General features: G+C 35.1%; 1 protein-coding gene and 1 pseudogene across 1 annotated transcript; both read left to right on the top strand.

Annotated features, from left to right (window-relative positions):
• Nucleotides 1–1,915: 1,915 nt before the first annotated feature.
• Nucleotides 1,916–2,872, top strand: LOC100716154 (olfactory receptor 5D16-like). The gene has a single exon (XM_003467448.2). The coding sequence runs from the start codon at nt 1,916–1,918 to the stop codon at nt 2,870–2,872; it is 957 nt and encodes a 318-aa protein (XP_003467496.2).
• An 8,597-nt stretch (nt 2,873–11,469) lies between these two features.
• LOC101788666 (olfactory receptor 5L1-like) overlaps nt 11,470–27,354 on the top strand; it is a 28,431-nt pseudogene continuing 12,546 nt past the window's right edge.

Below are 27,354 nucleotides of genomic sequence, written 5' to 3'. Positions count from 1 at the left end.
GTAAAATAATACTATTTGAGAAACATAAAATCATGATATGTAAATTTCCCTTTAGCCATACGTTGAAATCAGACAGAAAAAAATCATTAAAATTTACCAGTATAAAGAAAATGCAATAGTAGTTCTTAAATTCTGGAGATTATATAATCTTCCCTTCATCTCAAAAAGTGCCTTGGGACATTTTTTATTTTCACAGCACATGGAGTGAGTGACACTCTTATCCAGATAGTGAAGGTCAGATTTTACTCTATCTTACACAATTCACAGGTAACTTCACTTCACAAAGAATCATCTGGTGCAGAACATAAATACACTTGAGGTTTAGAAGCCCTGAAATAGAACAATAAGAAGGAGTTAGGACAGTGAGAATACACTGAAAAATACTTCCTTCTTATCAGTGTTTAAATTTTTGGATATCTGAACAATTAGGACCATGGGTCCTTTTAAGATGATGTGCTTCCCTAAGTGCATGGTGAAAAATCTCCTGGACATTATCACTGGAATAAAGCAAACAAAATAGCCTTATCAGAAATGTCTGGGTAGTAGGTCTGCATTGTGAAGGTGTGCAAATCAAGGAATTCTTTGTTCACAAAGAGTTTAGCTCACCAGGGCAAAGACCAGTCCAGGAGAACTGGATGCGTTGATTTTCGCACTCTTCTGTGATAGTGAGTTATGCATATGGCCTTACAAGCAAAACTATAGAAGGCCAGATTAACCTTTGAAATTCAGATAAAAAATAAATTTTAGTATGTATATATCTTGTGAAATAATTGGAACTCCCTCTTATCTTGGTGAAAGTTAAATTTAAGTAGGGTTCTGCAATTTATGTGCAGATCATACCTGAATACCAGTCAGATAAATGTGAATAATCTCTGTGTAATAAGGACTATTTTCTCAAAAATTATTTTGAGCGTGTAGAGATCCTCACATTTCCATCTCCTTTTGTGAGAGTTAATGGAGAAACACACTGATGTTCTAGATGATCTTACAGAAGAGAGAAGAGGACAGAAAAACAAAGTGTCTTTATGTTTATGAAGATTTTTTTCATAATTACTCCTTCAGGGGAAATTTTCTTTGAATGCCATTTTATCTGTACATACTTAATGACAGTACTAACAACATATCTGTGACCCTCGTTATTTTCAATTTTCATAGTTTTATAATATAAACAGTGTATAAAAGTTAGTCAAAAGAAATACAAAATCAGGTACCCAATGTGATATTTATAAAGTTAAATGTCAAGATACCTATTTGTTATACAAGTTAGAGCCTGCCATTAAGAGATGAGTATTTAACTAACAGTGGAGGAACCTCGATTTTCTGATTATCAGGCAACTCATGGCTTCTTATATATTCACTTTGTTCATCTGTAGAAGACAGCAGTTCAACAGGTTAACTGTTAAACTAAAATCAGAAGCAGTTAATGGCTTTGATATCTTACATAAATAATCATAATGAAGAATGATTGAAATACTAGGTACAAAATTATATAATGAAAAGTTATAAGCATAAGGTATTTCAAATGTTTTCACTTTTCATCAGTAATTATAAGGCCAATATGAAAAGTTATTTCATTTTCTAGATTTTTATTTACTAAACTCATGACATTCAGTGATGTTTGAATGTTTTCCATAAGAATTTGATTATTTGTTACCACTCAAGTAGTTGGAGTCACTTGTTTGGCTGCAAATATATTTTATAATATTATAAAAATAATTTAAGAAAATAATGTGTAACGATTCTATTACTGAAACTTTGGCTGTTTCCATTTTGACACCTTGCAAATAGCAGGATAGTTAAAAAATCTATGTCTCACCCTAAATTCTACAGAGAGGAAAGTTAAGAATGGTCTATATGTCAATCATTTTCCATATTTTATTTCCAAGACTGATTTTCAGATCTCACAAAAGGAAGCATGATTCTGACACAGAGAAATGTAACTTCTGAGGCCACATTCACCCTCTTGGGCTTCTCAGATTACCCAGAACTGAAGGTTCCTCTCTTCTTGCTATTTCTGGCTATCTACAGCTTCAGTGTGGTAGGGAATCTTGGGATGATTATGATCATCAGAATTAACCCAAGACTGCACACCCCAATGTACTTTTTCCTCAGCCATCTCTCATTGGCAGATTTCTGCTATTCTACTATCATCGCTCCCAAGATGCTAGTGAACCTACTTGTGGAAGACAGAAGCCTCACTTTCGCAGCATGCATGACACAGTTCTTTCTCTTCTGCACCTTTGTAGTGACTGAGCTGGTTCTCTTTGCTGTGATGGCCTACGACCGCTTTGTGGCGGTGTGCAACCCACTGCTCTACACTGTTGTCATGTCCCAGAAGCTTTGCACCTGGCTGGTGTTTGGATCATACGCATGGGGAATAGTTTGCTCCTTGACACTTATGTGTTCTGCTTTGAAGTTATCTTTTCGGGGTTCCAACACAATCAATCACTTCTTCTGTGAGTTATCTTCGCTGATATCGCTCTCTTGCTCTGTTTCTCAGCTCAGTCAGTTGCTTCTTTTCACAGTTGCCACTTTTAACGAGATAAGCACACTGCTCATCATCCTCACGTCCTATGTGTTCATCATCGGCACCACTTTGAAGATGCGATCAGCCAGGGGACACAGCAAAGTCTTTTCCACCTGTGGGTCCCACCTGACGGCCATTGCCATCTTCCATGGCACCATCCTGTTCCTCTACTGTGTGCCCAACTCCAAGAACTCTAGGCACACAGTCAAAGTGGCTTCTGTGTTTTACACGGTGGTGATCCCCATGCTGAACCCCCTGATCTACAGTATGAGAAATAAGGAAGTGAGGGACACAGTCCGCAAGATAATAACCACAAAACTGTTTCATGTTGGTTATATGCAGTAGCATAATGTTACACAACAAATTTGTTTTTGGAGAAAAAACTTGTACATTGAGATTTCATTTTGTAAAGTGGCTTTGTGTTTTCAGGAAAATAAAATCATTTTGCAATTTGACGAATGAGACTTAGGTCAGAGAAACTATATTCATCTTGGTTTCTATATTCCACAAAAGCTTTCCATTTTGTCTACAAAATGATGCCATGTAATTTAGTTCCTGAGTTGATATGTGCACCCAGTGCTAATGTAGGCACCTTCATTGGTATGCTGTATCAGAGTGTTCTGGGGAAATGTTACCACCCTTGTATTCCAGGTAACTCAGAGTGAAGGTGAAATGAACAACAACCGGTTTTGATAACAGAGAAATGGAAGGCAGCTAAGGAAAGACAGCAGTGACAAAGTAGATGCTGATAGTGATCTTAGACTCATTGGAAGTATCAGAGGGATTTCTTCATGGTCTCGGGCTGCTGCAACTTGCCCTGAAAATGTAGCAGATTCATTTAGCAGTGAGACTTTACTCAGAGTGGGGCCTCACTCAGGAGTATAGAGAATATTGTAGGCTGATGGTGTATTATTGTGGTTATGCTTTCAGTAGTATCTTGACCACTTTCTGTATGTTGTGCATATGATATATATGGTAAGGTATGGAAAGGAAGGCATGTTTGAATTAAACATTTCAACTGTTCTAAATTTTTCTTTTAGAAAACTGTTCTAGAGGGGCTGGTGATTTAGCTTAGAGGCTAAAGTGTCTTCCTAGCAAGTGCAACAGTGAGTGTTCAATTCCTACCAAAAAAAAAAAAGAATGAAAAGAAAAGAAAGAAAATGGTTCCAGTATGGAGAGCAAATGTGTGGGTGAAAGAGTAAATTTTTCAGTGCTTTTTTTTACATCACTGACTGAAACAAACATGATACATTTGGTTTGATGCTTTGTCCTTTTTGTCTATTACAGTCATCAGCAGAAATATTCACAATATCCTAAAGAAAGACAGGTGAAATCTCGTCATGGTGATCTCATAGGCAAACTTCGTCAGTCATCAGTGGAGCTGTGATCAGTACTGGGAGTAACTTTCCTGATTGGAATTGAGGTTGTGTTAAGTTAGCTGTCATACTGTATGACAGCCAGGATGAGAAATAAATTCTGGGACTGCTGCATGGACTAGGAAGATTTGCTAATCTCTCTTCATTGTAATGTTTCTTGAAAAAGACCTGAGATAGTTATTTAATTTAGAATTTTGCTAATATGTCATACTTCTCTTTTTCTTTTGGTCCAACTTAACATTTACTTAGGCAGCTTCCATTACATAATTTGCTTGTGGTATATACTCTGCATCTGGATGAAATTTTGATCTTTCTTAAATTCATTATTCTAGCTACCTTCTCTGAATTAGTTAACTGTGTTCAGTAAAAGACATTATCTCTTAATGTTTTCTGAGAAAGTAGAGACATATATTGTAGAAGAGCTCTGATCAATGAATTAAAATTTTGGTGACATAGACAAGACAATAATTTGAGGTAAATTGGCAAATACACTGGCACCTTCAGCAAAAATTGATATGAAGCTCTGTGTTTGTCCTTCTCTAATAGGAAATTTAATCGTACCTAGGTGACTTCTATAAGTGACATATATAGAGGATGTTTTAGGTTTTTTATTTCATTTATTTATTCATATGATTTTAAAATATCTGTTTGAATATCTAACTAATTGCTTAAATTTTCACATAAAATTAAAAATATTTCATGAAATTAAATTGGAAACAAAAATTTATAAAATTTATAATTCAGAAAATATGCTATCTAGTTAATTTATGCTCAATAATGATTAATCTGAAATCCATGAATCATCAGATTTCATATTATTTCTTTTGTCACTAAAGACTTAAATTGTGTTTTCCAGGATCATACACCTTATAATTATATTATTTTGAAGTCTAAAATTGTATGAAATTGACGTTTTATTTCTTATGATAATAAATAATATGACTTGTACTTACTTCAGTAACCATTACAATAATCATCATTCTGCTTCTATACATCATTTACAATATTATTGTAAATCATGAAATAGAAAGTATGAAGACTCTAGAGATGCAAGCTTTACTTGTATATTTAGAAAGATACATTTTACTTTTTATTTATTTTAATTTTCAAAATTACCCATGGATGGATATTTTTATTGCTAAAATAACACAGATTCAATAACCATAAATTTGACCATTTGAAAACAAATCTTCAAACACAATGTTGTATTTTTTGTAATATTAATGTTGTAAAATATTTTAGCAAAATCTACATAATATGCATACATTTATTATGGTAATAGACTGTCAGTTTTTGAGAATCAAAGCACATAAAATAAAATGACTAAAATGAAACATGTTTAATCTTATTTGTATTTTTTTTTAAAAACTAACATTATCAGACTTCTGGCTTCAATTTAAGAAGTAGCAAACCATAAACAGGTTTGTGCCCATGTTAGGGAAAAATAAAACTTTAGTTCTCACTATTAGGTTTCTTAAGGCTTTAAAATCTTGCAGAACTCATCAGACATTTGAGGCTAGACTGAAACCAACCACTACGAGAAGAGAACGATCAGTGATGACATTCCTTGGCCAGGGCCCGGGAAGGGTTTGGAGATGGCACTTTCTCAGAAACTCATGCAAAGGTAAGAAGTAAAGCTCAGAGGGAGTGAGTCATCCATAAATCTTAGACAACCCAGCCCAGCCTTAAATGGATGTCCACAATGAAGGAATGCTTCCCTTGCACACTGGTATTTTAGTAAACCTTTGTGTGCAAAATCTTATTGCCAGCAGTAGAAGGGGTGGAGAGTCTGAAGAAAGGTGGATTACTCCGAGACTGACTGCAGACAGTCCAATTTACTAGAGACTTGCAGAGAAAATCATGTTGGGTAGCACCAAGGCAAAAAAATGTTTTCATTTCAAGGCGAAATTATATATAGTGACCCTGGTCTTTCTTTTAAAAAAAGAAACAATAAAAACTGGTTTTATTAAAAATCCAGCATGAGGGGCTGGCATGTCATTCTACTACCTCAACCCATTTTTTCTTTTTTGTTTTGGTTCCAGGGATCAAACTTACGACCCCACACTTCCCAGGCAGTTGCTTGTGCCACTGAGCTAAACCCCTGGCCCAAGCTTTGCTCATTCTATGGGGTTTGAAATGTGACCCGGATCAGCTAGTTCTGTTGGATGTACATGTATCAAGCTGAACCCTTACATTCCACCATCATTAATGGTTCTTAAAACCTTCCCAAATATCCTTTTTTGCAGTGTGCCCTGATACTTTATGTGGTTCAACATGTGTTGGAGGCAGGCCGCACGACCATCCATCTGTTTTTTTCTTTTGGTTTGTTTTGGTTTTTGTTTTGTTTTAGAAGACTCTACAGCTACAGGAGAGAAGCCTGTATGAACTGTGGAGAAAACTTAACAAATGAAAATAATAATCACCATTTAATCAATCCGTTTTTCTGTTAAAAGCCCAGCAATCCAAACTATGTCTCCCAAGGGTGGCACATTGCCAGAAAGTGTGTTAGTTTGGTCTTTATGGGTGACATTGATATTGTTAGGGTTGTACACACAGCATTCTGTCTTGATCATAGCATAGGTTTCCTCTTTCGGATGCTGCCACAGTAAGAACAACTGTATAAATTTTAGGACTATTGGTAAAATTTGAAACCAAGAAAAACTGCAAAATACTATAGATATAAAATAATAGGAAATTTTTCAGCCAATCTCCACTATCCAGCAAGACCATATTAGTGACATCATCACATCATTAGACGATTTGAAGGTGATAGCTGTTGACCAACCACATAGGGCCCATTAATGATTCCAAACAATAGCAGCAAATTTTCATGCCAATCAAGAGGATAACAGTAGTTTACTAAGATATGTCTTCAAACCACTTAGGATTTAAATCAGTATAATATGTTCAGAGTCCAAAGAGATTGATATAGATAGGTCACAAACTCCTCATACTGTGGAAAGAATTAACCAGTTCAGTGTGGCAACAGATCACAGAGTCCACATCTCACTGCCTTCTCCCTTGGGCTTAGCTTTTGTGGTGTTTGAAACAGTACTGCAGTGTTCCAGCGCTTTCCCCACCACTCACTGTTATGACCAGGTTTCATGGTTTGACTTCTTCAACCCCTCATTCATCCTGCCTCACAACTAGGCTGTTTTTACATGGCATGTTTAGGAATAGCTTGTTTTCATGTCGACGGTATAAATCACTGTATGGAGTCCTTCAAAAACATTTGCATAGCTTGCCTCATGCCATTTCCAATGAAGAACCCTGGATGGCTTCTATGCTTCACTGTGATGTAGTCTGCCCTTAAATTAACCCTCATGTCACCAAGCCTTTCAGAGTCATTAAGAGTCAATGCATAAGATGAGTTATCTGCACTTGTCAGGCATTCTGAAAATGCAGCATAAGTGTCCAAAGTGTTTTGATATTAAGCGCTGTTTGGGTTTTTCTCTCCTTCTACATCCCAACCCACTCTCAGAAAATACCTTCTCCTCTTATATGAAAGACTATAACTGAGATGGCCAGATTCTTACAAAACCAAGGAATTTTCAAAGGAGAGTTGTTTGAAAGTTTTATGATGACTAACAATTCTGCTGAGACATAGTATTAAATTATTAATATGTAGGAGGAATTCTGCAGTCTGAGCTGGCTGTTTCCATTAAAGTTTTTGCACATACAATAAATGTCTCCGCAGATACACATCTCTGTATATAACAAGTTAGGTTTATATAAAGTATATGTGAGGAATATAACTCAGTAACAGAAAAATGTAGGTCTACACTAAGAAAAATAATTTAATACATATTTCAATAAAAAAGTAAGGAGTATGCAAGGGATGAAAGAAGCAGAAAATAATGTTATGAGTTTAAGGCACCTTGATAGAATGATTCAAAACATTACAATTGTCAAAAAATATACTAAGTTACCCTTTTGTTTTAGCCTATAGCTGTTAGTCAGGAAGGCAATGCATTGTTATTGGCTGATTTATGCTTCCTTTTTAAAAATACAAAGCTTATATTTGAATGGAGGATCAGAATACCTCCTCATTTTTATTGTAGTCTATGACAGATCAACTTTAGAAACATGTTGTTGCATATTAGTTAAAAGGGTAGTGATTCATTTACATGAAACTGATTTTTGAACACGTACACATTGAAAAGCCATGTGCACACCTAGTAATACATAGAGACAGTCAAGTAGGAAGGGTTCCTATACTTATTTTATATATTCCTGGGGAGAGGACACCCAGCAGGGACCCTTGAAAGCCTCTCTCTGGATGCCATCCAGCAAGGATTTGAATCAGGAAAGTGGGACCAACCCTCATTCTGGTCTTATTATTTTCTCTGCACACTCATGTAACCAAAACCCAGAGTCCTTGATGGCACTGCTTTTCTGCAACTTACTTGAACTTTGTCCAGAAAACAATTGTCTGTACTTCTGTTGTGTCCATTGGAAGACAAGCATGAAAGCAAAATTAGTCCTTTATTGATTATTGGGAGATTAAATGAATGAGTAATTGAATATGATTCAGAATAGCTTGCAACAAATAAGTGTTTGTGGTGTGCAATTAAATTACAAATCTGTATGCACAATTTTGTTTCTAATATCTTCATTACATGAAGGAAGTCTGATAGGAATTAAGTATTCCGCCCTTCAGCAAGTTAACAGGTTTCTGTAACACTGTGAAAAAATGAAATCTATAAAAAAATTCATGTGAGAAACCCAAAACATAAATAAGATGAAGAGAAAAATTAAATATAATCAGAAAGAGGGAAATAGATCGTGTAGAAAAGGGAAAAGAATTTAGACAGAAGATGAAGGTTCAGAGAGGAAAGGGTTGTGGAGAGAAGATGTGTTATGTACATGAATCCAGCACTCACGACGAATACAAGCACATTCACTGCAAATATGTACTACTCAAAATTTAAAAGTAAACATTCAAGGTATTTCATAATGGAACTGTGAGTGGTGGTTCACACACTTAAAAGTGGAGTATAGAATTCTACAATGGATTATGATGTAAGGAAAGAAGCAAGTTTGGGTTGAAATAAAACAAGTAATTCTGCTGATTCCTGAGTTTAAAGTAGTCTTCAAAATTACCAAGTTATCCCAGTGAGATCAATTATACTTTGTGTCTTCTCATGTGAGCATCTTTGTGAATTTTTATTTTGTCTTACCATAGAGATTAAAAGTTGTTTCACTTAAGGGACATAATTCCCAAGAGATTAAATTATAGTATAAATTTCCTGCTACACATGGTAGATATAGCATCACCATCCTCAGTACAAGAAAGAATGTATATACCTCAGGTTTGTTAGCTAACATTAGACTTAACTTAATTGAAAATGAAAATTAATGCATATTACAAGAAAAATTTATTATAAAGATAATGTCTAATTCATCTCTTATGTTTAAAAAATGTTTGGAGAGCTGTCTTCCTGTGGACACTTTATTCCACCAAATGTGTTTCCTTGTTAGTTTTGACAGTTACTTGATGGGAATAATTTCCTCTGTGATATTATTCATTTGAATGAAAGCATGCAGAACAACAAATGGTAGACTTACTTTTGTTTCTATCACTCTCCCTACATCTTTTTTATTCGCCTATTTTCCTCACAGAAAGAATTTCATATCACAGTGGAACTCAATGTCATTGTCATTTAATTCTATTCAATGAATTAATGTGTCTCAAATCTGGTTTCTTTGAATTCAGAACATGAAAATTTTCTCTGCTTAGCAAAGAAGATAAATTTCTTTGTACTCACTTTGATTTGTCAGACTATTTTCTTGTTATCAGCATAAGATGAGGAACACAATTTTCCTACTTTAAATGTAGACTAAAGAACTTAGTTTTTATTTACTTGTTACATACTTTGATCAGGTAACTTGAGAAAACCATGATTCTATAGTCCTGATTTTGACATATTTTTCCCCAATTCCTTAAAATTTCTTCAACACAGAATATCAGATCAAGTTTCCACTTCGTGTTCTCTTCATTGAGTTTTCATTCCAGCAGTTGAAGTCTCGGTTTGTACCCTTCTGTGGACTATGAACGTGACAGAGATCCAATGCGGTCAAATCCACAGGCATGTTCCTTAAGGCCTGGATGGCCCTTAGCACTTGCCAGAGGAACCATTCAGCCATTTTCCCCAAACTACTTCTTGAGAGATCTTAGGAAACTTTCACTTTGATCAGTTTTTTAAAAACTACTTTTTATTTATTTACTTACTGTTTCGGAACTGAGGATCGAACACAGAGCCCTTACACGTAATACGGAAATGCTCTACCAGTGAAATACATTTAAAGGTTTTTTTTCTTACATCATTTTAAAGCATAAAGGTGTTTTATTTCAGGATATAGACAAATTGAAGTGACAATATGATATTTCCAAAAGTATCATATTTATACTTTTATGTTTTCATACTTGTGTCTACATACACAAGCAAAAATCACTATGCTTTTAAATATATTTAATTAATCATTTCCCCAGTGCAATTTCAGCTAGAATGATAATTTTCTACTCTATTGTCCACCATAGTTTAATATTTTCCTTATTTTTATACTTTTAAGATGAATTTATTTCTATTACCAATATCATAAAAAATAATTTCATGACATTTCTAACCTTGTAATTCACATTTTTCATTATAATTAAGCACTTCTAGTGGATCATTAAGAATAAAATTTTTCATAAACCAGTTTTTGTTATTGTATGGAGTGTTTCTTACTGTTTGTGCTGAGACTTGTGCTGTCTCATTATTTTCTAGAAAAGTTTAAATATAGAATTTATCTTTTAGAATCACCAGTAGTATAGACAACTATTTAAATTAGATAAATATTTGCCAACCTTATAAACTGATCATAGCTTCAGGGTATATTTTCATTTTGTATTGTTTCTGCATAGTTCTGAATTTAAAAGTTCACGTTGAACTTCTTGTTGATTTGAGGATTTGGTCTCTGTCTCCATCACAGAACTTGTCAGTGGCACAAATCAGGCTTCACTGACTGCTGGAATGAAAACTGAATGAAGAGTATAGGGACCAGAAACACAGCCTGGTAGTCTCTCTGTGTGTTGAAGAACTTTTAAGGAATTGAGCATTTAAAATTTTTTCCTAGCACGTTTCCTACTTCCCAAGAATGATATTACAGAATCTCAGGTGGTGCAAAGTAAGGATAATGATACACTGTACTAAAAAATAATCTATGTCACATAGGCTTATAATACCTTTCATTGTGCTGAAGCACAATATATATGATAGAGAACAGAGATTAATTTTTACTTAACCTTGAATTGAATCTTTAATTCTATTATAAAGCCCATGGAACAATCTAATTTAATGGTTATGTGAACACAGTGTGATACAAAGCCTTGGTTATATAAGGTTACTACTGTTACATAAAGAGAGGTATTTAACATCTTTAAATAATGGACAGCTCTTTCCTAGGGCTTAACTATTCTGATATCAGTAACAGATTTTTATGTTGATGTTATTTATATTTCTCTGAAGTTGACATAAGCCTGTTTTCCAGAAAAAAGGATGTTAATTTTCCCTTACCTGATTCATGGTGGTGATAGTGGAGGAAAACTGCACTGTGATAACAGAATTCATTTCCTTGGCCTGTCAGATGTCCCTGAGCTGAGACCCTTCCTCTTCCTGGTGCTCTGTGTCATCTATGGAGTAACCTTGCTGGCCAGTCTCGAATGATGGCACTAATTCAGGTCAGTGTTCAACTTCACAGCCCCGTGTACTTCTTCCTCAACTACTTGTCCTTTGTAGATTTTTGCTCTTTCACAGTGATCATAGCAAAGATGCTGCCTAATATGTTAAATGAGAACAAAGCCATCTCCTTCCTGGGCTGTATGGTGCAGTGCTACTTGTTCTGTACGTGTGTGGTCACTGTGCTTTTCCTACTGGCTGTTATGTCCTATAACTGTTTCTTGGCCAACTACAGTCCCCTACTTTACACTATCATCATGTCCCCCAAAGATTTGCATGGAGCTGCTTTCCGTCTGCTACTTGTGTGCATTTGAGTGTGCTCTGACTCACTTTTGTTTAACTCTTAAAATCCCATTCTGTAAGCCAAATGTGGTTGGCCATTTTTTCTGTGACCTACACTTTCGCTTCTTAGTAAGTGTATTTTATGTAGAGGGCAAGTTATTATCTCTGCCACTTCACAGATACCTCTTATGTTTGCTGAAGAGATAAACAACATGCTTTCAAATTACTGTTTCACATTATTAATCGATGTGAGGATTCCCTATTGCTTGTGAGTCAAATGTAGGAGTTTAGATTGGACAGTACATGAGAAGCTCAAGGACTGAGTTTAAATAGTCTAGCAAAGAGAAGAAATGGAAAACCTAGGAAGATCTTACAGTATGAGGAGACACAGGAACCTGGGTATTTGAAAAACCATGTACTGATCTGCTGTTCATCTTAATTCTCCATAGTAGATGTTGTTATTGGGGATCAATGTGCATGAGTAGTATCCTAATGAAGTTCCCTTACATGGGTTCAACTTTTTCAGTTATTCCATTTCTGTGAATAAATGATGATCCACTGGTGAAGAATTCCATGAAAATAACATCTTCTAAGAAGAAAGAGATAAAAATAATGTCTAAATATAGGCAGAACTAGGAGAAATGGGAAGAAATTGAATACTTTTTAAAGGAATAATATGCAATTACAGAATTACATTTTAAAAGGATAAAAGTTTAAATATTTTTAAAACCCAAAATGTGAATATAAGTTAAAACATATATGAATATGTGAAAAAGATCCAGTGTTATCTATTTTAAAATGCAATAGAAATATAATGTAGTGCAAGTTATAACATTTGTGTATTACAGAAAATTATGACAGATGCAAAATGAAACAAAAAGTGAACACAAGAAATGTTTAGCTTAATTTATTAATTTTTCTAAATTCTTAAAGGTAAGGAATATTTATTTCAGCAATTCTTTCACAAACAAATACTGACTGGTGACTATAAATTGATAGCACATCACAAAATGTTACTTACCCTGTTTTTTTATTTTATCAAGAAATGCCTTAATTTTCCTAGGAACCTTTCTTTTTTCCATGTCATTTCTTACACAATTTTTCTTTAATTTCCACATATTTCATAATTTCCTTTTCCCAATGGTTTATTTATAAATTATTCCTTAGGCATGGAAGAAAATATGCTATATGAATTTATTCATTTTTAATTTACAGAAAATTTCTCTATAATAGATCTCTACAATGTACTTGGGGTGAAGATTCTCGTATCTACAGTTATTCCTCACATTCTAGTTATTCATTCACTAATTTGATACATTTTCTTTCGCATTACATTATTCATACAAATATCCAACTTAAGTGGGATTCTGCATGGAATGAGTGCTCAGTTATAATAGCTAATACTATGGGTTTAGTTAATAAATCAAGAGTAAAAACTTAAAATACAGCTAGTTTAAGAAAAGAAACATGAGATTCTTGTCAGTTAATTCTTCAGTTCTTCTTGTCTATGAGCCTACAAGTTTAGTTTCATTTGTTACCCTTAAGAAATTCTCTATGTGTTATATTTTAAATTGATTTAAATTAGTATGTTTATTTCATTAAGCAAATATTATATTCCTGCAAAATTGAATAAGATCACATTACTCCATGGAAACCCAAGTACACATTGTGTCAATATAGTAAAGAGGAGAAATAATATGGACATGACAATGTATGTAGAGGAAGATTTGAAATATGTTAGTTATTTTTCATTACATATATATCAAATAATTAAAAGTATCCAAAACTTCTACAACTTCTGCAAGGACAGATTGTTTGTCTTGATACATTTGGATTAGATATGGTTTGTGACCTACTTTCCCACTGTGGGGAGAAAATACTTGAAAGGGGCAGCTCAAAGGAGAAGTTTCTTTTGGCTCACAGTTTGTTGCTGTGGACAATGTGCTGGCTCCAAGGCAGAAATAGCATGGCAGAAAAGGCAGGACAGAGCAGCACACCTCAACTCATGGCTGCCTGAAGTAGAGACAGCAGGAACTATAAACAGAGGGACACCTGGTCAGCTGACAACCTGGGGACCGCCTCCAATTAGGCCAGAAGTACTAATCACACACTAGGCTAGAACCTACCCACAGGTGAATCTGCTGATGAATACAGCACCCCTAAAACAGTCGCCTTCCAAACACATGAGGCATTGGGGGAATTTTAGACCTGCCTAAACAATACAGGAATAGAACCTGTCTTATAAGTACAGCAAGAGAGGTTAAGAGTAGCTTGTTTTTCAAATCATTATACCTTTCAAAAAAAGAGGAAAAAGGCCAAAAAAGGCATAAAAATCTCCCATCACTTATAATGGTAGCCCTGTGTAACTACAAAGGAATAACACAAAAAAATCATAGTGAGGAGGGAAATGTATTTCTGTTTTCATCCAGAGGAGAGGATGTAGTTTGTGTAAGTTTAGACTAATGCAACTAGAGTATAGTTTTAGAGGTAGGGCAATATAGCAAACCACATATGTTTTCATTTGAAAATAATGTGGGACATTATTATGAGTAAAATAACAATATAAAATAGAGAAAAGAGTACAGAACCAATATTTTAAATAATAATCCAATTTTCTCTCCCTATATCAGGGTTTACTTTAAAATGATGATTTATTTATGTCAATACATTTTCATAAAAGAAAGCTTATTTAAAAAGTTCTATAGGCACAGCAGACAAGAGGACTTAAGTTTCTCCCTAAAAGGAGTTCACAATGATTTGGAATTCAAAATTGTGACTTTCTAAGTAGGATTATACCTTTCAAAGGTAACATTCCTTGTGAGCAAAATATATAAACCATAAAGACGGACCTTCAGAAAAGGGAAAACATTTGTCTGACCAAATTTGAACCAATAATTTTCCTTCAGGATGCACACAAAAATAAAGTATATCTATAAATCTTGTAAGATGGAACAGAGTATTTTGCTCTTTGAAAATCTAAAAAGAAAAAAAAAGAAAATCTCTGTAGGTTGTGCATTAATGGAAGAAACAAGAAAAACTCAACTTTAATGATGATACATGCGAAGAACTGAGTAACAAAACACCAGATTCTTTCACCTGTATATTAAATAAGACACTAAAAATTATGCAACTTGTAAAGGGCAGATTACTCCAGTTGATAGATTTGAAGAAGGAAACGGATAGAAAATGTCACTACTTGTTAGTACAGGAATATAAAAAGACCATGATTGAATAATACTATATTTATCCCTGTGAAAAAGCCCTTTATACAATTATTATGGCTCATAGAATGATAACTAAAAGCACTTACAGTCATAATTACCATGCCAACCCTGGATAAGTATTGTAGAAAATTCAGATTAGCGAAGGCATGTTTCTATTCCTTTGCAGGCTAGAGTTTAATTCAATAACAATTGAAAAGCCCCTGAGACTCATTTGTGATTTTACTCTTAAGATTTTTGGGTGTTTTTGTTTTTGTTTTGTTTTTTGTACCAGGAATTGAACCCATGACCTGGTGCTTGCAAGGCAGGTACTTATGCCACTGAGCTAAATACTCAGCCCTGGTTTATGACTTTAGATGGTAGACTTTTGAATATAAAAGATCAAATGGCAGATCACTTCTGACCTCAGTATTTCCTTGGTGACTTCAGAAATACTATGCATTGCTTTTATGCAATCATTTTTCAAGTAGAACTTGGCAAGAAAAGAGTAAAATCAATGAAGGCATTATGATAGAGAGGAAAATACACAAGTTAGAATAAGAGAAAAATGAAAGCATGAAAAAAGAAACAAGAAAGAATACAGGCACCCCTTCTATTTATCAGAATAACACAACTTATTCTCTCCAAATGAGGCTTTGCTATGAACTAATGCAGTTGGAATCTGTCAACCAAAATAAGTCCATGAGTGCAAGATGTGTATCTTTTAGACTGGTCCATAGCACTGTGAAGACAAGAAATGAAATTTTTCCTCAATGAAACGAATGGGTATGTAAATGTGTGGCAATATTTTTTTAAATGTGGCCATCTGAAAAGTAGAGATTAAAAAAAATTATTTCTGAAAGTGGAATGGGCCTTTCCACATCATGGGAACTCATGTGTAAGAATTGTGGGCTTAGAAGGTATCACTTTAGGTAAAACATCCTTATCTCCTTAAATAGCTGTAGATTCCTCTTACAAAGTAAAAGTAATTCGGATTAAAGATCCACTTCCCATAGTTTATATGGGTCCAGATGAGGACCAGGTGAGATGCTGTCTTTTGGTAGCTCCTTCATACAGGTCTTAAGTGGGCACAGTACAGTAAAGGTGCCTTGTCCTGGACACAGGCTTAGTTAGGACTGAGTGATGTAGGTGCATCCTGGGCGGCCCTGCAGCAACCTCCCCGCACCCAGCAGTGCTTGGCGGACTCTCGGGTCCTGAGCAGGCAAGCAGGTGGGTAACATCTGTTCCAGAGGCTGGGCAGCCTGGCATAAGTGCCCCACACACTCCCCCCATGCCCAAGTCCAGCTAATTTGGGAACCCCTGCGCAACTCAGAGAGAGATCCTTGTGGCTTTCTGGTGCACCAGACCAGTGCGGCACATCCTGGGCAGGCCTACAACAACCTCCCCAAATCCAGCAGTGTTTGGAAGACTCTGGAGTTCTGAGCAGGAAAGCAGGCGGGTGCCATCAGTTCCAGGCAAGTGGGTGGGCACCGTTAGTTCCAGGTAAAAGAAGAAATGATAAAAGAAATGAAAGAAATGCTGAACATATCTAAAGAAGACACAGTTAAAAACTTGGAGGAACTAAACAAAAGGGTAGAATCCCTGGATGAACAATATAAGAAACAAACAGAATACATAAAGCAGATGCAAAGAGATATACAGGAAATCAAAAATTTCATTGAAAGTGAACTGAAGAACTTCATGATCACCAAGCCAAAAGTGCAAAGAATACTGAAAGACAGTTAAGATACACTTAGGATAAAACCACTAAGCAAAGCAGACAATTAAACAGAACAGAAAGATAAAGATGCAATGAGGTGCAATGAGATGCAATGAGGTGCAAAGGGCATCTCAGTGAAAGTGAAGATAGAATTTCAGACCTCAAAAACAAGATTGCAGCTAGTAAACAGGAAAGGAAAGATCTCAGCTAGTTTGGGACCCTCACTCAGCCTCAGAGAGGGCACTTTGTGGCTTCCTGTGGCTCCAAACCAGTGTGGCACGTCCTGGGCATACTAAGTGGCCTGCAGCAGCCTCCCCACTCTTTTTTTTTTTAATTTAAAGAAAAGGAAACAAAAAAAAATACATGGAGATAAAAAAAAGGGTAGAGATAATACAAAATTACAGACAAACAAAAGGTAAGAAATTGCCAGTTGATAAGTTACACATTGTCATCTTCGAAATAGCTGTTCAGGTTATAGAATTAAAGTATTTAGAATAACATTCAAAAAAGTGACCCTACAAACCATTCTGCTCTATGATCGAACAAAAGCTCAGTAATATGATTATCAGTCCTACACATTTGTTTTACATCTCAAAGAGGGTAAGATTAACCATATCAAAACAGAACAGAACATTTAAAAAAAATAAAAAACAATTTAAAGAAATACAGATTTCAAAGCAAGTCCACTGGAGATCTTCATTATCTAACTGACTCTAGCTTCTTACCAATAGTTGTCCCTATCTTCACCCACTTTATATACTTATTGCATATTATAGAACTAATCAAATCATTACAGGATGATGAAGTCTTTTTAGGTCCTCAAGTTCCAAATTAGGGAAGACAATAGCAACTACCATCGCATCTCTCATTCTCTTTGTGATAGCCGTCCCCATCTCTGCATATGCTGAAGTTGAACTGAAGAAACCAGTCCAATGTCATTCTAATCAGCAAACAATGGATTGCTAGAATTTATATTATAATGCTACAAAATAAGCCTCGGGTTTCTCAGCATCTCGTCCTCAAAGTATTTGTTCCTTACATCTTGCATTATATAATCTGTTCCCGTAAATAATTTAAGAGAAAAAAAACCCCATGTGTGAATTTCTATCTATATATCTATCCTCTCTGTATTATAGGGAAAACCAAGTCATAGCAAGACAGCAAAACAATTTCCTAGAAAAACATGCAATGGATAAGACATATAAAACTACAATATAAATGATCTTCCATAGCTACTATGTTATCTCTTGTTATTTTCAATAGATTTGTCCACAACACTGGCTTATTATAGTTAAACATACTATCACCTATTTTTATAAAAACTTAACTTTGACTACATTGTAGGATTTGAGAGCTGTTACTGATTCATACCAGTATGGATATCCTTTACATCTTGTCATGCTCAGAATAGTTTCCTCTACTTTTAGGGTTGATTCTAACAAGCATACCAATTTCAAATAGAATCAGTCAAGGCCAACCAATAGTCTTATGATTCAGATACAATTAAGATCAGTCATAGTAAGACAATGTAAGTAATACAGGATTTCAGCCTAAGTCAATAGGAAAGTAAGGATAGTTACCATGGTATAACCTACTATTTTTGGTTCTAGAGGTCTGTGTCCTCAAATCTGACATGAGTGGACAGACCAGAACAAATTAAATTCAATCTAAATATGGCACTAGGACTACTGTGTCTTTTAAATTGTTATACACCATTAGCAATGACCTCTGCTTTTTTTAAAATATAGTTTCAGAGCTGTCTATCCTAAAGACTAGCTTACCGTCTCTGCCTCATGTCTGCTACTCCACTTTTCTGCTATAATTTGTCCACCTTATTCCCTCATTCCATTGTCTGCCCCATTCACTGAGGCCTCTCTGCCACTGTTGCTGGAATCCTGATATCTCTTCCTCTCTTTCTCTGTAATGTCCTTCAGCGCTCTCTATAGGGTTGGATTGGTGGCCACGAACTCCCACAGTTCCTCCCTGTCTTGAAAGTATCTTATTTCTTCATTAATTTTTAGAGAGAGTTTTGATGGATATATGAACTTTGGTTGCATATTTTTTTCTTTCAGGACTTGGAATATTTCTCCCCACTCCCTTCTTGACTTAAGAGTTTGTGTTGATAAGTCTGCTGTTATTTTGATAGATTTCCCGTTATAGGTAACCTGCATCTTTTCTCTGGCTGCTTTTAATATTCTATTTTTTTGGTGGATTTCTGGGATCTCGATTATTATATGTCTAGGCATAGATCTGTTTTGGTTGTAGGTAGCTGGTGTTCTGTATGCTTCTTTTATCTGGATATCATTTCTTTTTGCTATACATGAGAAATTTTGCTTTAATATATCTGTGAATATTTTTTGTATTTCATTTTTGGATGTTCCTGCTTCCTCACTCACATTCTTTATTCTTAGGTTATGTATCTTTTTGTCATCTTCCAGTTTTAGAATTGCTTCTTTCTGGTTCCTTGTTATTTTTAAGAGGCTTTTTCTTTCACGTTCATATGCCCTAAATCTCTCTTCAAGTTTCAGAAGGTTGTCTTTAGTTTCTGTCAAGGCACTTTGCCAATGTTCAATGGAGTTTTTAGTTTCCTGATATTCTCTTTGGATCTGTTTCATGTATTCTAAGTTATGCTTAAATTCTTCTTCAGATGCTTCTCTTTCTTTTCTGATTTCCTCAGTTCTTCCATCTGTGTTCTCTTGGGCGGGGCTTGTCATTTCTTTAATTAATCTCTTTATATCTTGCCTCACTTGGATCAGGAGTACAGCTTTAAATTCCTCTATGAGATCATGTAGGTACTTTTTAATTTCGGCTGATGCTGTGTCGAGTAGTGGATGATTACTGTGCTTGTTCTCTTCAGTGTTTAGTTCTCCTGGGCTTATTTTCTCCTGTTAGGCAGCTGGAGATTTTTTTTTTATTTTTATCTCTTGTAATGTTTCTGGTTTCTTTCAGACTGTCCTGGAGTTCTCTGGCCCTCTCCGAATTGCTTAGGGCCTTTCAGAAGCGTGCTGGCTTGAGTTTTTGCTGTCCTCCCCAATTTACTGTTATCTGGGGTAGGCTGGGATGCAGGGGCAGTACAGGCTAGTCTCTAGCCTCCAGTTAGTTCATCAATTAGGCTGTACTTTCTGGTTGTCACTGAGTTGTGACTATTTTGTATCCGCTTATTGGGCCCCAAGCAGAAGCTTGGTTTAGCCCCAGTAGCTCCTGCCAGTTCTCTTTGTACCAGAAGCAGCTGAGTAATGTCACTATGGCACAGGGTTCTGCCCAAATCCCAGCCGTTCTCTTCCAAACCTCCAGCCTCCCCACTCTTGGCAGTGCTGGGTGGACTCTAAATTTCTGAGCAGGCAAGTGGGCACCATTGGTTCCAGAGGCTGGACACCCTGGGATAAATGCCCCACACACCTTCCTCCAAGTCCAGCTAGTTTGGGACACTCACTCAGCCCCAGAGAGGGAATGTGGTGACTTCCCAGGGTGCCAGACAAGTGCAGCACATGCTGGGCATACAGAGCAGGCCTACAGCAGCCTCCCTGCTACTGGCAGTGCTTGGCAGACTCTGGAGTTCTGAGCAGGCAAGCGGGCACTATTGGTTCCAAAGGCTGGGCAGCCTGGCATAATAACTCTGTGCACCCTCTCCCAAGTCCAGCTAGTTTGGGACCCTAGCTCAGCCCAGGAGAGGAAACTTCATGGCTTCCTGGTGCACTGAACAAGCACAGCAAGTCCTAGATGGGCCTGCAGTGGCCTCACCACTCCAGGGATGTGCTTGGTGGACCCTGGAGTTCTGGGTGAGAGGGTACCATTAGTTCCAGGGGCTGGGTGTGGGCTGGCCTGCCACACTCCCAGTGACCCTCGCTCAATCCTGGGAGCTGGGTGGCCAGAGTCCCAGGAGCTGAGGGCATAGAAGAGGATCTCCAACAGACCCTGGGAAAGCCTTGAAATAATACTTGAAACACAAAATATAGGAAAATGACAAAATGAAAGAACAAATTACAATCTCAAACTCCAGTCCATCCAAAGAAACCTTAGGAGAAATGTACATAGAAGAAAATATAAGCCATACACCAGAAATATCAGACATAGTAGCAACTGAAATAAAGAAGCAATTCCAAGAAGATTTAAAGGAATTCAAACTATAAATAATCTCCCAGGTAAAAGAAGGAATGATAAAAGAAATGAAGAAGATGTTGAACATATCAAAGAAGAAACAGTTAAAAGCCCGGAGGAACTAAACAAAAGGATAGTATCCTGGGATGAGCAATATAAGAAACAAAAAGAATATATAAAGCAGATGAACAGAGATATACAGGAAATCAAAAATTCCACTGAAAGCTCTAAAAATCGCCTCAATGAAAGTGAAGATAGAATTTCAGACCTTGAAGACAAGATTGCAGCTAGTGAACAGGAAAGAAGAGATTATTTTAAAATAACAAGGGAGCAGAAAATAACAATTTAACAACTTCACAATAACACAAACAAAAATAACATAAGATTGATAGGGATTAATGAAAAAGAAGGGGACAACATAAAGGAGGTCAAGAGGATATTTAGCGAAATAATAGCTGAAAATTTCCCAAACATGAGATCGGAAATTGACATCAGATCATTGAAGTGTATAGAACTCCAAATAGTCATAACCAAAATAAAACTACACCCAGACATATAATAATCACCATCCCAGAAATCCAACATAAGAATAGAATATTAAAAGTTGTCAGAGAGAAAAACCAGATCACTTATAAAGGAAAATCTATCAGAATCACAGCAGACTTCTCAGCACAAACAATAAAGTCAAGAAGAGCATGGAGTGAAGTATTTCAGATACTAAAGGAAAACAATTTCCAACCTAGACTGATGTACCCTGCAAAAGTGTTCTTTAAAATGGATGGAGAAATAAGATACTTCCATGACAAAGAACAAATGAAGAACTTCATGATCACCAAGCCAAAAGTGCAAAGAATACTGAAAGACAGTTAAGATACACTTAGGATAAAACCACTAAGCAAAGCAGACAATTAAACGAACAGAAAGATAAAGATGCAACAGCAGAAAGATAACATCAACAATAAGCCAACATATAACACTTATAATCATTGATGTAAGTGGTCTCAATGCACCAATAAAAAGAAACAGACTGGCAGAATGGATCAAAAAACAACATCCAACCATATGTTGTCTACAAGAAACCCATCTAACACAAAAAGATACAGACTGAAAGTCCAAGGATGGAAAACAATACTACATGCAACAGGAACCCCCCACCCAAAAAGTGAGAGTAGCCATTCTGATAGAAGACAATGTGAACTTTAAACCAATAATGAGCAGAAGAGATAAAGAAGGTCATTACATACTGTATAGGGGAAAACTTCAAGAGGAAGAGATAACTATCTTAAATATGTATGCACCAAAGTTCAGAGCACCCAGTTATATAAAACAAATATTAACAGAAATGAAAAACCAAATTAGCAGTAACACAATTATAACAGGACATCTTAACACACCATTGACACCAAGGGACAGATCAACCAGACAGAAAATCAGCAAAGAAATAACAGAACTGAGCCACACCTGTGAACAAACGGACTTGATAAACATATACAGAGTGTTCCATCCAACAACATCAGAATACACATTCTTCTCAGCAGTACATGGGTCATTGTCTAAAATAGAACATATATTAGCTCACAGAACATATTGAAATAAATGCAAAAGTGTTGAAATTATCCCTTGCATGTTATCAGATCATACTGATTTGGAATTAGAAATTAATGATAAAAGATACTGCAAAAATGCCACAAACACATGGAAACTGAAAAGCACATTCTTGAGTAATCAGTGGCTCACAGGTGAAATTAAAGAGGAAATTAAACAATACCTGCAAGCAAATGAAAATACAAATACAACTTACCGGAACCAGTGGTATGCAATGAAAACTGTCCTCCGAGGAAAATTTATTACACTGAGTTCCCACATCAAGAAAACAGAACGAATACAAATAAATGACCTGTTGCTACACCTCAAACAGCTAGAAAAAAAGTGCAAGTCAAGCTCAAAGCCAAAAGAAGAGAGGAAATTATAAAAGTCAGAGCAGAAATCAATGAAATAGAGACTAAGAAAACAATCCAAAGAATCAATGAATCAAAGAGTTGGTTCTTTGAAAGAATAAATAAAATTGATAAGGCCCTAGACAATATTATTTTTAAAAGGGGAAAAAAGATCAAATTCATGCAATAAGAAATGCAAAAGGTGAAATCACTACAGACTCTATAGAAATACAGAAGATCATCAACACCTATTTTGAAAACCTCTACTCTCAGAGGTTTGATAATGGTTTCCCTACTGTATGAAATGATTCAAATATATAAAAGATGTGGTAATCATGACTCACTATTATGTGGTCTGGAAGCCTTATAAAGTTTTCACACATTAATTGGAATGGCTTTATTATGGGCTGTTTGATATTATTGCCTGTGATGATATGAATAGCTATTTTGAAGAAAACATGACATCATAATAGCTAATGCTAATTTAATACCATCTTGTTTTGAAGCCCCACCAAACTGTTGTTCTTCTGTCTCCATTGGTTTTATCATGTTATATCTTACTGGTTTTATTATATGTGATAGTGTAAACAAAAATTTTTATAGGCAAGAGATAATATAAAAACCATTGTTCATTTTTCATTAGCTGGTTCTAAATACCCTGTAATACTGTCATCCACTTGAAAGTTTTTACACTGTCTTGATATGTTTGATGCTATAGTATATGAAGTTATATTCAAATATTTCAAGGACAGAGACACTATGGTAACTATAAAGTTGAGTTATTTGGTAGTGAACCACTAGTGTTACTGAAATTGTCATGCATTGACCTGTATTGTTATGTTGTTATGTCCTCTTTTATCTCAATCTCTCCCTTATTCATTAAAAAATTATTTATTTTTTTATCATTTTTTTAATTAAGGGAAAAAATCAAAAAATTATCAGGATATATTATAATACCTTTTTGATTTCCTATTAACTTGATTTGTAGCCCTGTATTACTCCCACTATCTTGTTTTGACTGATTAGACTCTGTTCCATTCTGTTTGATAGTATCAAGTTTGAGGGTATAGGCAACTACTTTGAAGGCAAATAAGATTCACTATGATGCCCATTCTGATTTGACTATTATATTCTTTTGAAGTCCTGTAATGTTTCCGATGTTTAGATTTTATTGGTATTGTTCTGCACTGTTTTGTTCAATTTTATTATACCTAATGATATAGGCAATTCTTTTTAAGGAAGCAAGAGACATTATGGTAACCATTGTTGATAACCTTGTACTTTGTTTTTACATCATGTGCTATGTCTATTCTTTATTTTGACTGACTGCTTTGTTTTGTCATGTTTGGTTTTATTCTCTTCCAAAAAATATAATAAGAACTATGAGAGTAATAAAACCCAAAATGTGTAAATTTTGTTGTAAAAAAGAGAGGGAAAAAGTGCCCTAAAAGATACAATTGCAAGTGTGTTTAGGCCATATTACTAAATTTTTGTTGAATCATTGAACAGAACTGTTTGCAATCTCACTGTTTGAATGTCCACTTTGTATTCTTTAATCCTGTAACTTGAACAACTATTTCTAAGATGACAATACGTAATCTATTAACTAGTGATTTCTTACCATTTTTTGTAATTCTGTGTTACTTGTGCCCTTACATTGTTTTGTTTTGTTTTGTTTTTCTTTTTTCCTTTCAAATTAAAAAAAAAGAATTTAAAAAAATCAGACCCCCGAAATTCAAAGGCCCAATTCAAAATGAGCATTTGAGATGAATATACAGTTCTCAGATGAAGAAATAAAAATGCCAAATATATACATGAAAAAATGTTCATCATCATTAGTCATTAGAGAAATGCAAATTGAAACAATACTGAGATTCCATCTCACTCCAAAAAGAATGACCAGGGTCAAGAAAACTACCAACAACAAATGCTGCAGAGGTTGTGGGGGAAAAGGAACTATCCTGAACTGTTGGTGGGAGTGCAGACTACTGCAACAACTGTGGAGATCAGTCAGGAGATTGCTCAGAAAGCTGGGATTGGAAGTCCCATTTGACCCAGCTGTTCAACTTCTAGGCATATTCCCAGAAGATCTGAAAACATCATACCACAATGATATATGTGCACCCATGTTTATAGCAGCACAATTTGTAATAGCCAGATCTGGGAAACAACCTAAGTGTCCACCATCTGAGGAATGGATAAAAAAGATGTGGTATTTTTATACAATGGAGTACTACTAAGGTATAAAAAATGATCACATTGAGATATTTGTAAATTAATACATGCAACTTGAGACCATAGTAATAAGCTAAATAAATCAAACTCACGTGTACAAATACCATGTAGTCTCCCTAGTGTAAGAAATGATAAGAATACATAAGATTTTATGGTAATCATGTTTCCTCATTACATTGCTTTGAAGATTTATAATGTTTTCATTGTTTAGTTGAAATGGTTTTACTCTATTGTGTTCGATTTTATTATATGTGATGGTATGAAAAGCTATTTTGAAGAAAACAAGATATTATGGCAGCCACTGCTGATTTAATATCATCCTGCTTTGAAGTCCTACCATGCTTTTGTTCTTCTGTTTCCATTGGTTCTATCATGTTGTGTCTTTTTTTTAATTTTTTTTTTTTTTTTTTTTTTTTTTTTGGTGCCAGGGATTGAACTCACGACCTCACTTTTGCCAAGCAGGCACTTACACTGCTGAGCTGAACCCCTGGCCCCTATCATGTTGTGTCTTATTGGATTTTATTATGTGTGATAGTATAAACAAATTTTCTATGGAAAATGACATAATATAGTAGCCATTGTTCATTTTCTGTTATTTGGTTCTCAGTTCCCTGTAACACTTTCATTCTCTTGAATGATTTTATACTATTTTATTATGTTTGATACTATTGTATATGAAGGTATGCTCAACTATTTCAAAGAAAGAGACATTATGGTAGCTACTGTTAATATCCGATAGTCTTGTTAGAAGTGCTGTGTTGCTTACATTCATCTATTCTCATCTGCTTTGTTCTGTCCACTTTTGTCTTAATCTCTTTAAAATAAAATAAAATAAATGAGCTATATTTGTAAAAAAAAAGTTCATCATCCTTAGTCATTAAAGAAATGCAAATTAAATCCATACTGAGATTCCATCTCACTCCTGAAAAAATGGCCAGTATCAAGAAAACCACCAACAACAAATGCTGGAGAAGCTGTGGGGAAAAAAGAACTCTCCTGCACTGTCGTTGGGAGTGTAGACTGGTGCAACCATTGTAGGTCAGTCTGGAGATTTCTCAGAAATCTGGGATTGGAAGTCCCATTTGTTCCAGCTATTCCACCTGTAGGCATATTCCCAGCAGAACTGAAAGCATCATAACACAGTGATATATGTGCACCCATGTTTATAGAAGCACAATTTGTAATAGCCAGTCTTAGAAACAACCTAAGTGTCCATCAACTGAGAATGGATAAAAAAGTTGTGGTATTTTTATACAATGGAGTACTTTTCAACTCTAAATAATGATTACATTGAGATATTTATAAATAAATGGGCTCAGCCTGAGACCATACTCATAAGTGAAATAAATCAAACTCACATATTTGAGTACAGAATAGTCTCCCTAGTGTAAGAAATGATACAAATGCATAAAGTATGTGGTTATTATGATTCCCCATTATTTGGTTTTGAAGCCTTATTAAGGTTTCAATCACTAATTGGAATGGTTTTATTCTGGGCTGTTGGATATTATTGTCTGTGATGATATGAACAGTTATTTTGAAGAAAACAAGGCACCATAATAGCTAGTGCTGATTTAGTATCATCTCGTTTTGAGGTCCTATCAAATTGTTGTTCTTCTGTCTCCATTGCTTTTATGTTGTGTCTTATTGGATTTTATTATATATGATAGTATAAACAAAATTATTTTTATAGGCACAGAGATAATATACAAACCAATGTTCGTTTTCTGTTTAGCCATTTCTAAATACCTTGTTATACTTTTATCCTCTTAAATGGTTTCACACTGTGTTGATATGTTTGATGCTATAGTATATGAAGTTATATTCAAATATTTCAAGGAAAACACTATGGTAACTGCTATTAAGTCGTGCTATCTCGTAGTGAAATACTATGTTGCTTACATTGTTCTGTTGTGACCTGTATTGTTATGCCATTATATCCTCTTTTATCTCAATCTCCCTCCTTTTTAAAAAAATATCTTATTTTATTATTATTATTTTTTAATTAAGGGAAAATTTTTTTAAAATTAGCAGAATATATTATAGTAACTTTTTTGATATCCAATTAACTCGATTTGAAGCCCCGTATTGCTCTCACTATCTTGTTTTGAATGATTTTACTCTATTTTGTTGTGTTTGATATTATCAATTTTGAGGGTATAGACAACTACTTTGAAGGCGGTAAGATTCACTGTGATGCCCACCCTGGTTTGACTATTATCTTCTTTTGAAGTTCAGTAATGTCTCCAATGTTTAGG

The sequence above is a fragment of the Cavia porcellus genome, unplaced genomic scaffold (assembly GCF_034190915.1).
Source record: "Cavia porcellus strain 051 isolate PalLab524CR breed Dunkin Hartley unplaced genomic scaffold, mCavPor4.1 scaffold_22, whole genome shotgun sequence".
NCBI lineage: Eukaryota > Metazoa > Chordata > Mammalia > Rodentia > Caviidae > Cavia > Cavia porcellus.
Note: the sequence above shows the minus strand (reverse complement) of the source record. Positions and strands in the feature narration are given on the sequence as shown.

Bases quoted from the DNA above. Each gene is read 5' to 3' on its own strand.
- LOC100716154 (XM_003467448.2), top strand. From the start codon at position 1,916: ATGATTCTGACACAGAGAAATGTAACTTCTGAGGCCACATTCACCCTC.